This window comes from Stomoxys calcitrans, chromosome 2 (assembly GCF_963082655.1).
Source record: "Stomoxys calcitrans chromosome 2, idStoCalc2.1, whole genome shotgun sequence".
NCBI lineage: Eukaryota > Metazoa > Arthropoda > Insecta > Diptera > Muscidae > Stomoxys > Stomoxys calcitrans.
This window is the reverse complement of record NC_081553.1, coordinates 1,896,245-1,911,179: the sequence shown is the minus strand read 5'-3', so window position 1 is coordinate 1,911,179 and position 14,935 is coordinate 1,896,245. Positions and strand designations below refer to the sequence as shown.

The 14,935-nt window shown below is 35.2% G+C and overlaps 1 protein-coding gene across 33 annotated transcripts in view; it reads right to left on the bottom strand.

Annotated features, from left to right (window-relative positions):
* Positions 1 to 14,935, bottom strand: part of LOC106083492 (modifier of mdg4) — a 105,839-nt gene that overhangs the window by 78,306 nt on the left and 12,598 nt on the right. The window contains exons 5-6 of one of the 33 annotated variants that reach the window (XM_013246563.2): positions 10,634 to 10,787; positions 4,695 to 4,896 (exon numbers count right to left, since the gene is read on the bottom strand). The exons of 28 other annotated variants lie outside the window; for them this stretch is intronic. In XM_013246563.2, coding sequence (XP_013102017.1) covers positions 4,743 to 4,896; positions 10,634 to 10,787 — 308 coding nt within the window. In that variant the 3' untranslated portion in view covers positions 4,695 to 4,742. Of the gene's footprint in view, positions 1 to 3,508; positions 4,258 to 4,346; positions 4,599 to 4,694; positions 4,897 to 10,633; positions 10,788 to 10,890; positions 11,487 to 11,625; positions 12,149 to 14,935 lie in introns of those variants that run through there. 4 more of the 33 variants (XM_013246549.2, XM_013246568.2, XM_013246548.2 and 1 more) reach the window with 4 other exon arrangements.

The following is a 14,935-nucleotide window of genomic DNA, read 5'->3' as shown; positions in this document are numbered from 1 at the left end:
TTGAGTGGCCTCGTTTTTGGTCATTTAAATTTAAGTAAGTAAGTGAAAACAATAGCTTGCCAATACACGAGTTGGTAGCGTGCTCGAATTGCCAGTGCGGGGGCTGTGTGTTCGATTCCCGCCAAATGCCTTGGTCTGTCACTACTGTGGTATCACAATGAACGTAAAATTGTCTAAGTCAACACTCAAAGAAGCTTGAATGACCCATTTTCAACTTTTGAGCCTCATTTATTTGGCGATTTAATTTCTATAAAACAATTTTATTTTCCACAGTGCCAATTTTAAAGATAAAAAAGTAATTCATCAAAACATTAACTGATTCAATAATTTTGTAATGAAACTGAACTTTTTTCATTTATGATCGTGATTGGAATTTTTGCATTTTCATTTAAAAAATTAATGGAATCAATAATTTTTTTAATTGAATCTTTCTAGTGTTAAATATTAATTGTGATTGGTAATTTTACCTTTAGACACAACAGCACTGTTATGACCTTAGGTTTTTGAAGTCTAGCCGCTCACAATATTTCGAAAAATACTTTCTATATATACGATAAAATTTTCCAGCAAACAGTCTTTCGACTACTTTATTATAGATATTTTATATAAATTTTATATATTTTATATAAATATTCGCAAATTTGTGTTCCAGGAACTTAAACTATGTGAACCAAGTTATTTTCAATAAAATTTTTAATTGCGCCAATTAAAAAATTAACCGGAAATTTCGAAAATTTAAATCTTTTTTTTTTTTTTTGATTGAAGCAATTAAAAAAATAATTGGAAATTTCAAAAATTTTCACAGTAAAAATATAGGCTTAAATTTGATAAGGATAATACAACAGGTTCACAGAACACGTTGTCTTGGCATGGGCGTAGCGGTGAGGACCACGCTCACTAGAGCACTAGAGACTATTCTAGATATCCCACAGACCCACAGACATACAGATTAAGTGCGAGGCAGCCACTACGTCTATGAAACTTAAGGCGATGGAAGAATGGATTGTGGATAGGAGCAGCTCATACCATCGCGGTATAATCGAAGCGACGATAGAAACCCTGGAAGGAATGGAAGAGGTTTCCGATCGGCCAACTGAGACGAGTGCGACGAACTGCTGCCAGCGGCAATGTCTTGAACTGTTGAACATATTTTTAATTGTACAAATTAAATTGTTATTTAATAGTTTCCTTTCACACATATACAATACGAAAAGTAGTGAGAATGAGCCAAATATATGTCTCGCTTCTCTGATATACAGACAGAAAGTAAGTTACGATTCATTTCATTATACTTTTTTGAAGAGAGGCTAATAAAGGAAAGGTAAATATTTTGAAGCAATACATTACATGTTTTATCAGCAATTTAATCGAATAAAATACATTTTTTTGTTTGTTTCTCTTTCGAGACGAGCTCAGTGATCGGGGATTGCAAATGGAAAAGGAAAGCAAAAGATAGCAACACACAACAACCACAATGGGACGCATTTCGTCTTTGGTTTGAAGACTCTTCAACCATATTAGGTGTGATAGCTTTAAGGGCCGTGCGTTAATATGTTGTATTTGAATCGTATTAATTGCGAAAACGCATCTATGATGCAATTACCACATTAACCACACTCGACACCCCTGTCCGTTAACTGTTCTTTTTCCCATTACATGTGTTTTTGTGTAATGACAGACTTCTTTCCTGTGTTAATTACACAGCTTCCATAGTACACATGATTCTGTGCATCTGTTGGAAGTAGTATTGAAGGCTTCGAACGCTAGACAACGGCAACGGCTCTTTTTATTAATGCAAAAAATATCAATTATTTTCTTTTATTAAATTGGTAAAATTGTTATTTGAGAGCAGGGACAACATACAAATAAATGGGTTTATACAGTTATTAACTGCTTTAATTGAATTTTCGAGCTTGTCATAAATCCAAATTACAAATTTATTAATCAATAATACAAATTCGTTTAAAGGTCCTATACAAATACAAATTTCTTAATTGAACCTTGTTTTTCATTTCTTTTGTGTACTGAAGGATTTCCGCACAAGTTTTTAAAGTTAATCTTTATCTATGCTAGTAGACACATTGACACGTTTCGCCATTGTCGTTTTGAAAAACATATCAACAATTTACACTAAATAAAATGTTTTTAAAATTGCATTTTTTTCACACTCCAACATAAATATTATGATTCACTATTGTTAAGACTTATTTTTTTAAGTTTTATCTGTAAAGTTTTGTTTATTTTATAACATTTTTTTTTTTTTGAAAAAAATCGTTTTTTTTTTAATACTATTCACATCAGTTGTTTTGCAAATTTCATTTTTCGCAATCCAATTTTGGTTTAATGGTGGCTTATTGTTTTGTCTGTGAAAATTGATATTCCACAGGGTTCTGGTTTAGAATCATGCTTTCAAATTGACTTGTTCGTTGAGGTCAATGGTTGGCGAGTGCCCTATGCATATGCAGACGATGGCCAACTTTTTTTAAAGGAGATTATCGCCATATTCTATATTGTCTTCGATGAACTGCAGTAAGTTAAGTGTAAAAGTTTTAAAGACTAGAGGTGGAGTTACATACTACGGAATGGTGTGTGCTACGTGCTTCAATTGTTTTAAAATCGAATCTGAGGGAATAAGTTAAACCACTCTTAACTTTCCACTCGGAGCGATTATTGACTTAATTTATCGCATGATAGAGATAATATTGAATTTGTTAACTGTATGAGATGTCTAGGTGTTTTAAATGATGATAAGTTGCCCCTTGAATTCAATATTGATAGTGTTGTTTCTTCTATAAACCTAGCGCTTCGAGCGTTGCATAGCACGGATCCAGTCCATGCACTTATAATGCCTAACATAGTTGTGCACAAATTATATTCCTGCAAGCGTTATGAGCATAAAACGCCCTTTGTGAACCGTTTTTGTTTTGCTCTTTTAACAGCGTTGTGAGCTTTAGAAAGTTGATTAGGCTTTACAAAGTTTATATGTACTAATCTCCAAAGGTTAGTTCTGATTTCTTTCGCCTTTGTGATTGAATGCGTGCCAATGAACTTCTGCCGTCGATGGTTTGTCTCTATATGACGGAGTTCTTCGTTATGAGAAAAGCCAGATTATCACGAATACCATTTGAATACCACATTTAATTTTTTTCAGGTGCTTTATTCAGATTCTTCGTTTAATACATTTTCTCAATCATATTTTATTGAGCCAAACCTAGTGAACCAAACCTACTATCTTTTTTGTTCTTCTCAAACCCCTAGTTAATTTAAGTAGACTGAGATAATCCTGAAAATCTTTAATTTACATTATGTCCATAACCGAGTGAAACTATTTTAATGGTCAAATATATCTCAGATATGATAGTTGGATCTAATTGGATCCAATTATATATAATTATATCTGATGTCATATATAACAATATCTGGAAGTAGATATAATTGGCTATGGGGCCAGATATAATTATATCTGCTACAAATTTAGAACTCTCTTTTTCTAGTAAAATAGACAGCGTTAATAGAAACTATTTTCTAAATTTTATTGCAATTATATGTATGTATGTCGAAAAACTACTTAGATTTCCAGTTCAAATTGGATTCTTTAGAGTTGCAGTAATGAGCGGTAGACTTGAATAATTTAAATTGTTAGCTATTTTTTCCCAGATTATTTGGAAATTATGAGAAATTTAATCTATTGCAACTTAATTCCAAAAAATCCAAATGCAGGCATTTGATAATAATTATTTTTTTAATCTTGACGATATTACTTTGTGGTTACTTTCCGTGTGATGTGAGAATGTTCGATTTGACAAATTTTCTTAAGATAAACTTATAATGCATGCAATTCATCAAAACACGACTCACACATCCAACACCCACCCGGACAAGCAGTGCAGTAGGTTGTTATTTTGCTCAGTCGTTGCTTTTCAACTCCAGGCTTCCTTAAACAATATACACACAGCCCCAGGCATCGCTTGCGATTTATAATATTCAAGCTGTGGCCACCAGTGGCTTGTTTCACAACCGATTTAGGGCTGTTTAATTGTTCTTCGACTTTACTTTTGTCCAGAGGCTCCAATACCAATTTTCCGAAATTTGAAAATTTTTGTCTTACATTTTCGCTGTTCTTCGTAGCAGTCTTTAATGTCTCAAGCCCTTTCGAGGTTGTCGCCTTGTCATTCTTGGTGGGTTTGGTTGCCAAATTTGCCTTTTTATTGATTAAGTATGGCACACCTCGGCCTGCTTGTTTTCTTCCCGGAACGGCTGTAATTATAAAGATATACAGTATTAGTATAAATATCAAGTTACCAGAGTAAAATAAATATTGCTATTGTTGCAAAAGTCGTTAAGCGTTGTTTTCTCTTTTTATTGATAAACTTGAGGTACAAATGATTTTTGTTTCTTTGCTCCATGGTTATGATTATCCTTTAAGGTAAGCAACTTTTTGTTTTTCGTCGTCAATTGGGCAGGGCATTTTTGTTTATTGTACTGTGTGCAGCGCCAGTGAACCACGCATGCAGCTGTGATGCGGTAACTGGTATAGGTATAACCCTTAAATATTAGATGTCCTCGGTAGTTGTATGTGAAGGTATTTTCAATTGCTTCTGCGAGGAAAATTCAAATTTATTAGTTTTGAGTATTAAATTTACATTCTATTATAAATATGTATGTATTATTACATTATTTCTAGAAAATCACAATCTTTTTTGCGTTAACGATAAGTTTTATTAATTTTTGTTAAAACATTCTCAATTTTTCTGCTCTTTCGCCAACTTTCTTTGCTCGTAGACATATTTAAGGGAGCCCTTTTTTCGTCTTTCTTTCAAAATACCGTGATTATGATCCTCATCGACAATAGAAACCCGATCCCCCGACGGATTTGTCCGAACTCGTGCTTTGCAGCTGGAAGAAACACAAAAAACAGGCAGGAATAAATATATATAGAGGCATTTTAATTAATTATTAGGAAAAATATTTCATCAATTACAATATCGCATCTATTTTTAGTAATTTCAATGATTCACTTGGCTGTCTTGTTTTCCAGCTTCAATATATTCTTGGTTCGTACTAAACCAGATATTGTTGGTGGTGTAACAACACTTAATATTCTCTTTATGTCTGTCTTGTAGGACTTTCTGAACTCTACTGTTTTAATCATTCATATCGATTTTCACATTGTAGCAAGTAAATAAGTCTAAAGAGATATGCAAATGGCAAATTTTTCATTAAGAAACAGTGGAGAAACCTTTCTCCAATTGGTGTGGCACTGGGAAAGGTTTCAAATGGCTTGAAGCCTCACCGTCAGCATTAACAAGGAGATAACCACAACAGAAAAATTGCTGAAGATTTAATTTACCTGTTATTTTATGGCATCAATTTATTTATTTGCAACATGTTGTATAAAATAAACAAAATTCGCCCTCTCAGGCTATACATTGATAGATATAAATACTCAAATCAATTTGCAATTCAATTAGATCATAAATATATGCAATATAAACAAATAACAAGTCGTTAAGTTTAGACGAGCCGAACTGTGGATAACCACCACCTAAGGTATATACAGTGCCGGTCAAAATAATAGCACCATTAGGATTACCTGCAGACTGGTCTACAATATACACATTCAAACTCTTTTTGCTGCTTTCAGTATTATAGGGAATTTAGATAAATGTATCATCTCTAAGAAACGTGCATTTATCCAGCTTATTGAATTTGTTAACGTGTTCTATGCGATATTCTATTTTGGAGCCAATATCAACTGAAAACCCAAAATCTGGTATTTGATGGAAATTCTTACTTCGAAATAAGGAAGTTCATTGATGATTATAAACGCTCATTTGTTGAAGTTTAAACCGAAATCATGTGGTCGAAAATAAATTATCACACATTAGATAAAAGATCGTTTGAGGAACCAAGAAAAATAAACTTAATATACCAGAAAGAAAAATAAACTTAATATACCAGAAAGAAAAATAAACTTAATATACCAAGCCACATTAAAAATAAGTGCACACGATAAACATAAAGCGAACAGCACGCTTACAGATTTCTCACTCATATAAGCAATTCTTATAAAAAAAAAAAAAAAACAAGTGCAAAAACAACAGAATATATCTATGCCGATCAACAACACTTGATGTCTCAATCCTTTGCGTGCTTTGGCTCGCAAAGGTTTGCTCGTTCGCAAACAATACACGATGTCCGTCGACCAAATTGAAAAAAACATCCCCCGAACGATTACTAAAACGTTCGGCCATTTCTCCCTATATTTTATATGTGCGTGTGTTTCTAACTAACTTTGTTTTTAAGTGGCATGCGTAACACACAATTGCTTTGGCCAAAGTGCCAAATTTTGGGTCTCCCTTCTCTGATGCGTACTCGTATGGTCCAATAATGTTGCCTCTTCTTTCCGCTAAACACATCAAGAAGAAGAGTGGATCCATAAAAAATGTCGAAATGTTCATTGCACGGATAAGCTCAAACTTGTGATCTCCAAACAAAAAACGTAACGGAGTTAACAACAAAATCGTAAAAGAATAGGGTTGCAGTATAATGGCATGGCATAGGTTTCCGTACCAATGTGATGGCTCATTAGTGCATGCATTAGTGATACTATGGGTGCAAACCATCATGTCAATATGGTTGAGGAAATTGTGCTACCATATGATTCCTGTAAATGGCTCTGGTTTGGGTCTTTCAAGAGGACACACTATCAGAAACCTAAAATATGGTTTGCGGTCAATTCAATAAGTGTCATAAAGTGGCCAAAAAATCGGCTAATTTAAATTCGATTGAAAATTTGGTTACAGAAATAAAGGAAAGAGAGTATGTAAGAGAGCCAACAAGAAATAAAAGCATTTAAATGTAATACCGTATATCTGGAGCTTTATTTTGTTCAATTATTTTGTCAATTCAATTGGAAAACGTAGCTTTGCTGTCGTTAAAAACGGGGGACACGTAACCAAATATCAAACATTTTTTCTTGTCCCAAACTTTAATTGAAAACCCCAATTGGGTCCTATCTCGTTTGTATCAATATGATTTTTGGCCAATTCGTTATATGTGGAGCAATTATTTTGACTGTTTGTTTGTTTATTTTTTGTCAAAAAGCTTAGAAATATGATTGTTTTATGTTGTAAGCCCTCATTTAATCCCACCGAATTACAAACTATAGGTTAGGTTAAGTTGTTATCTAAGTAATCTAAGCCCAACCCAGCAAGCCGTCGAGTGTCTAATGCAACTCACCGTACTAAATTTCAGCAAAATCAAAAAAGGTCTTAGAGCTGTCCAACATTTGACCAAATTAATAAAAGAAAATAGGGTACAAAATTCGCAATTAATGGGTGAAGTTCCTGACATCGGGAGATTGTCGTATATGGCAGCTATGTCAAAATATGGCCCAATCGAAACCATACTCAAGGCTGGCGATGAAAGGCCTAACACAGCTTTCAATACCAAACGAGGTTTCAGGCAAGGAGACAGCTTATTGTGCGATCCCTTTAACCCCTGATTTGAAAAGATAGGGCACACTTCTCACAAGAGAACACATGGTACTTGCCTATGCCGACGACATCGACATAATAGGTCGGTCACCGGAAGTAGTAACTGCAGCCCTTGAAATGAATCGAAAGAGAGTCAGTGAAAATGGATCTGGCAGTAAATGGAGATAAGACGAAATGGATGGTTTCAACTCCCGAAAACGCCTTGTACAACCGACCAGATAAAGATAATGGAGAAAGTTGGGAAGCACAACTTTGTGATATTCAGTAACTTTATCTACCTCGGCACCGCCGTAACCTAAACGAACGACACCAGTTTTGAAATAAAGCGAAGAATAATACTGACAAATAGATGCTACTTTGGATTAAGTAGGCAGTTTAGAAACAGTTTCGATAAGGATTTCATATTGGATTCGGGCTCAAAAACAAATGATTGTTGCCTCTTCAAATCGATGTTAAAGACGCTAAAGCCTGTGAAAATCAACGTAGCCAAGGAAGACGCAATTTTGATTGCAACAGAAATGGGGTATATTTCCGCCTACACTGAAGCAAGTTATTCTCAAAAATGTGCCGTACGTTCCGGGTCTTCGGGGGGATCTATTGTCAGTTAAAAAACCGAATAAAGCGTTTCTACAATTAGAAAAAACTTTCATTATAAAAAAAATAGTTAGAATTTGCTAGAATTTTTTAATTATTCGTATAGTTGATACCGTGATGAGTCCAAACTTTAGCATAGTATTGTAGATTAGAACACATAAGTCAGCAAAGCCTTGAGCTGATGGTCGAGAATGAAAAGGTGTCTGGGTTGGAAAATCTGTTTGTCTATGTGAAATTTGCCTTTAAGATAAACAATGACGTGAACCATTTAATGGCCACCATGCTCGTAGTCACCATGGATTCAAATACTTTGTCTCGTTTAGAGACAAATACTCTCATTTCTCATGCAAACCAAATCTGAGATGTTTGAGAAATTTAAAGAGTATGAATCTATTGATAATGCGCAATTACAAAGAGAGAGGTATCCAAGAAGAAGATACAATAGCTTATACACCGCAGCAAAAGAAAATATAGTTGCGATTCAACAGAACATTGGTAGAAAAAATGCGCACAATGCTGGTAGAATCGAATGGTCCAAAGGAAATGTGGGGAGAAGCTGCTTTAATATCTGTTTTTGGTTAAATAGAAGCATTAAAGAAATGAAAAGTATGGCCGAATTATGGTACGGATATAAACCAGATGTGAAGAAATAGAGAATTTTTGGATGCAAAGCCCATGTTCGGATACATGATCAGACCAATGATCAAATAATGGATATATAATTTGTAATAAAAAGACCAGAAAGGTAATAACAGCCCGTGATTTAAGGTTTCACGAAAATTTCATATTCATTTCGTTAATCGAATAGGGAAGGGCAAAATTCGTGTAATGACCACGTGCAGTAGTGAGCAAGAGAGTGATGTTGGTAGTGTCGTAACTACAAGAATGAATGGAAACGAAAATGAGGATAGTGTAAAAAAAATCTCGAGCCGGATAAAAATAAATTCGAAATAACTTATTTCATTGAAGTTTCTGAAAAACAATGATGATGATGATGACTGTGGAAGAGTCCGAAAAAGACAATGAAGCAAACTTGCCATCATTGAGAAGAAGTACTCGTATTAAGTGAACATTTAACGGGCTATAATGCAGAAAGGCAAACAGACGATTTCTTGGAGACGTAAGCCCAAACCAAGAAATTGGTGATTGCGAAAAATGGATTAAAGAAATTAGGGCAATGAAATTCAAAAATGTACGGCAAGTACTTGATAAACCTGATGGGTATTTCGAATAAAAAGGATGAGAATGGGGATTTGTTGACATACAAGGCAAAGCTGGGTTTTTTACAAAAATACGGCATAAATAACGAAAACAACTTTGTACCAGTGGCGAAGCCAACAACTTTAAGAACGGCTTTATCAAATGGATGTCAAAACTGACCTTCTCCCTGGCGAATTAAAAAAAAATGTATCTAATTAGATAAGTCTTTATACGGGTTGAAGCTGATAAATCTATTTTTGTTAAATATTGGGGTAAATAGATACAAACATGAATATTGTTTACACGTTAGAAAGAAAACATTGGATAACACTTATCTCCTTCTTTATGTATGTATATGATTTGCTTATTGCAAGTTAAAATTAAGAAGGGATTAACACTCAAACTATTCAATCAATTCGAAATATCCTACTGCGGAAGTCTCAAGTTCTTTTGGGCATTCAAGAAGTGTCATATATAGTCTATCGACTTGACTAATAAATGAGCAAATTAAATTAATTAAAATTTAAAATGAATTACAATTATGAGAATGGTACTATGGAATTGTCTCCAGCAAGCAACACTCAAAACATTTTGAAAAAGTTATGTATGGACAAATGCAAAACTGTTAATTAACCTTTGGAAAGATTTTCTTATTTCCTGAATTTGAACCATGCAACTTTCCATATAGAGAACTGTTGGGATGCTTAATGTACAATATGTAATGTGTTCGCATTGACATTTGCTTTCATATCTGATATACGACAGGATTCCAGAAAGCTCCACAAGAAATACATTGCATTGAAGAGGATTCTGAGATACATCAAAGGTACAATGAATCTAAAAACAAAATTTGAAAGAAGTGAAGACTCTGAAGCATTTGTTGGATAAGGAGATCCAGATTGGGCATCCGATTTGAACGACAGAAAATCAGTCAGCGTCTTCATATTTTAAGTATACGGAAATACTGTGTCATGAGCAGAAGACGAATATATGGCTTTAAGCGCTGCAAAATCTAAGTCACCAGGGATGCCAACTAAAGGCTTTTCGCATTAGATTTTATAATTAAGATTCTTATGGATCGCGAAAAATGTAGTAATAACAACATTGGCATTTTATTTAAGAAAATACAAGAAGGGGATACAAACTAATGGATCAGGATATTTAAGATAAGCAGTAAGGTACTGACTCATATTTGGGTATACTACACTAGCGACCAATAAAAACCAATGCGTCTGGAGACAACCGAATTCACGACCTACGCAATAGTAACCTAGGCACTCAGCCACCGTAAAGCTTGTGCAACTAAATAATTTTTTGCAAAATAAAGTTCTTATACACACCTTAAGGGACGAAATTGTACACAACGCCAGTATATAGTTCCACCTCTCACTCTATGCCGTGTATAGGGAAAACCATCCAACACTAATTGATATGAACCTTTGAGTGATGATCGATATTTAACGCGATTTTGATCTGTGATAGGGATGTCGAAGCCTAAAATCGTAAAAACATATACGTTAATGGTAATAATTGCAGTGTACTTGTACAAATATTTACCTATAACTAAAAGAAAGTATTTTGTGCTTCAAGCACTGTATAGTGTGTCGATTCAAACATTTCTTACAACTTTATAGATTTATTACGAATAAATTGCAAAAACTAAAAATACATTTACACATGTAAAATAAATAATATCTTGTTCGCATACACCTAGGCCTTGCGCATGTTTATCGAGTTAATCTGTTTGTATTCAATCGTCGCTAATTAACATTAAGGTTGAATGCGATAAAATATGTTGTTCGGCCGCTGACAAATGTCTGCTTTGCTGCGGTTGGTGAGATGATGGGGTGGGCAGAGCTTCTTTGCGACAGTCTACAGAAACTGCACGTCTATGAAATTTGATGAGAGGCATCGTTGCACTATTGTGGTGGGCTGTCGAGCGATTACGATCTATCATTTTACTTATTTTCTCAGTATGGGGCGGGTGGTTGTGCTCTCCGCCAGACAAGCATTTAAGTCTGCCATTTTCCAAAACACAACGAGATCGGCATCTCTCCGACTGGATTTTCTTGGAATAGTTATGACATCGCCAATATTCTTTGTTATTCTTGCGGCTATGGCAATTGTACATGAAGTCGTTAAGTACCAAGCAGGGCGTAGACCAAGGGCTCTCTATGAATAGAAGTTTGGTGTCTGCAAATAGCGAAAAGTAATAAAAAGAAAAACAAAAACACACGGAATTAGTAAGGAAATAATGCAGTTTATCAAGGTATTTTTAAGCTTTAGATTTGTCCACCGCCAAACACACAAACGGTAAAGTTAAACGCGTTCATATATTTATTTCAAACTTTATTTCAACGTCATGGGAACAAGGTGTAGAGAAGAAAACCGAAATTAATTTATTTCATACTATTTTTTGTTTGTATTGATGATTTACACGTTATCTTGTTTCATTATTTGTGCTTTCATATCTAGACCCGGACACGAAGCTGGCACAAATAATTTTAACTCTTTGCCACTTTTGTGTGGCAATATATCGATGTGGGTCATTGATAGGAATTCATTGATATTTGCACTATCCGGCTTCAGCTCAATATAATCGCCTAAATCCTCTTCCTCATTGTATAGAGGTCTTTGGTTAATTCTCTGCATGTGATCTTCATGATTGTGTTCTCTGCGGGCTATGACAAGTTCGTTTTTCTTTGTGATAACCACAGCTTTGCATCTCATCTTCAGCACGTCGATGCATCGCCAAGTTGTGTGTCCATTAGCTTGTGTAAGCTTTTTGTTGTATATAAACCCGTTGTAAACCAGCTGCGCATTTTTCTTTTGGCTTCTAATGAATTTAACAAAACCTGAAATATTGCAAAAATATATTGTTATATATTAAGAAAGCCTGATGTCGCAAAAAATATATTATATTTTAAATCCACCCACTAAAGCAGCTTCCATAAATCAAACACTGGGGCTATTTTCTTTTTGAGGTATTTTATTTATTTCCTAACTTCATACAGAGTACTTTTTAAGTTCTTATATACATAAGTACTTACATCTTCGTTGGTCATAATATAATATTAGAAAACTTTCCACCGTAAATGTTTTAACGTTACACTTGTAACTTTTTTGGGCTGCATATGTACATATATCGCAGACCAGTATAAACAAATTACAATACACAACTCTTGGTCCCGGCACGAGATAGCTGTGTGCACCACACAAGCTCGAACTTTGAGGTCCGATCTATGTGGTGTTCTTTGCTGCAACGAGAAGCTTAGCTGCGAGCTACCGGACGCGTTCACAGGTTGCGAATAGTGGAATGTTGCATACGGAGGAGCTGCAACGACAGTCGCGGACAATCAGCGGTATCGAGCGGAGAGTCTCAGTGAGAGGTCGGGTGGCACTGGCTCTTATGATGCTCGATATGGCAGGGCGAGTTATTGGCGCCTTTATATAACCAATGGTCACTCTTTTCCCGCGGCGATCGGTCCTTTGGACCGGAACGAGCATGCTCACCTACGGGAGCTTAACGAGGATCGCCACCTTCACATGAAAATGTGGTTACAACAACACTGATCTTGGTCGTAAGAAAGAAAGTAAAGGTTTTGCATTTAGCAAAAATGCCCAATGAGGTTTTATTAGGTATGAGGGATGTTAGTACCTCTTTATATTTGGATTATTCCAAAATAAATGACTAAAACTATTCTATTATTTTCGTAGTATATTTAAACAGAACTAGAAGAGATATTATACCACAAACCTTAGAATTCTATCCAAACAATGCATTGGCCTTAAGACTACAAGGAAGTATCTGGGTGACCCTATTTTTTAATCCTTACCTACAGAACATTTCTTTTTAAACATAGTAGCCAAGAACAAAACATCAACAGGGTCAGAGTTTTGAGAACGTTTTATAAATTTGCGATATCTAATCTGATCATAATGCAATGACAGCGAATGATTGAAAAAGAACCAAAATGGAGCCAGAATGGAGCAGCATAGTGTTTCACACTGAGGCGGCAACCCTTGCCGATGATGGACTCCATCGGGTCAATCCGATACGTAAAACCGGTGCTATGGGATTGATAGTACATAGTACCACAAGGTACTATGCACTATGATAGTGCATAGTGACCTAAGAGACTTGGTTAGGAGCCACCGGATAGTGAAATGCTCCATACAGAGTAATTGTAATTGCAGTCACGGACCACCGGCAGTATTGAGTGTCTCAGTGAGAGGCCGAGCGGCCCGGCTCTTGCTTAAATACTGAGTACATATGATGCTCGTTAAAACAAGTTAGCCAGTTATTGGTGCCTTTAAATAACCAATAGCCGTCACGGTCCAATGGACCGGAACGAGATTGCTTACCTTCAAAAGCTTGACGAGGATCGCTGAAAATATAGCTACAACAACATAGTGCCTTTTACGAAAGTCCAGGCGATGGGTATTTTTTCTGCTGGGAATATTGGTTCTCTAGAAGAGTTGTTGGTCTGCGATCTCCGTTCTGGTGCGTCCATGCAAAGAAGGTTCCATAATTTGCAGAAAGTTACCATATTTCTATTACCTGAATGTCTGCGATAAAATCATCAGTTCCTATGAAGCTGATATCATGGCGAGAATGGTGATGGTTATCTCCACCTAATGCTGGCGATATTTGCGAGGTAATATGCTATGCAAAAACTTCTCCCCAAAGAGGTATCCCACTGCAGCATGCCGTTCCGCCTCAGCTTTAAAAATGAGGACCTTTATTATTGAGCTTTAACTTCAATTGGTCGGCACTCATTGATATGTGAGAAGTTTTTATTTGCGAAGTATAAGCAACATAAATGGAATTCTTGAACTACTGTTCCGATATGCTTTAGCTAGACAAATACAATCCGTTTCCAGCTAGACAGTGACCATCATACTCTTTTTAATTATTTTTTTTTTTTGGTTGAATGCATTATTAAATCACTTTTTAACAAATACACAAATTCAAATATATGTTTACAATATCCATCACATAATTATTCACATATCCAATATACAACTTTTCTTTTATGAGCATAACAAAATGTTATGTTCAGCTTGACAATAAATAAAATGTCTGTACTTTTCCCGAACTGTCAAACAATGTGAGACTTAAATATAGACGCAGAATGATTTTATCTGTCATGTAAACTATCTTGGTACAATTAGAAGGTAATGTCATGAGCCCAACAACAACGATACAACCCTGTGGATATCGTGGCTCAAATTCCCAATATGCTGTCAAATTTCTGTACAATGTCAAATTGACATTCTAGTTTTTATTTGCATTATCATGTATATCAAAGATCAAAAGAGTTATGATGATAAACATGTAAATTATAAATTCAAACGATAAAAATGTGAACAAAAAAACAAAATGTTAAAAACCTTTTAAATCCAAACAAAGCTTTTCACGTTCTAGTGGAATTTGGATACAACTCTGAAATTCAAGAATTTGATCAGCTGGGCTTATGGCTTTACCTTCCAATTGTACCAAGAGGCAAATTTATACAAGGTAAAGTCACTAGCCCAATAACAAGGAAAATATGTACGTGTGCGTACATGAGCAGAGAATATGCGAGAGAATGCAAACAAAAATCTGTCATCTAAATACCGTCAAAGCTGGCCGACTGCTA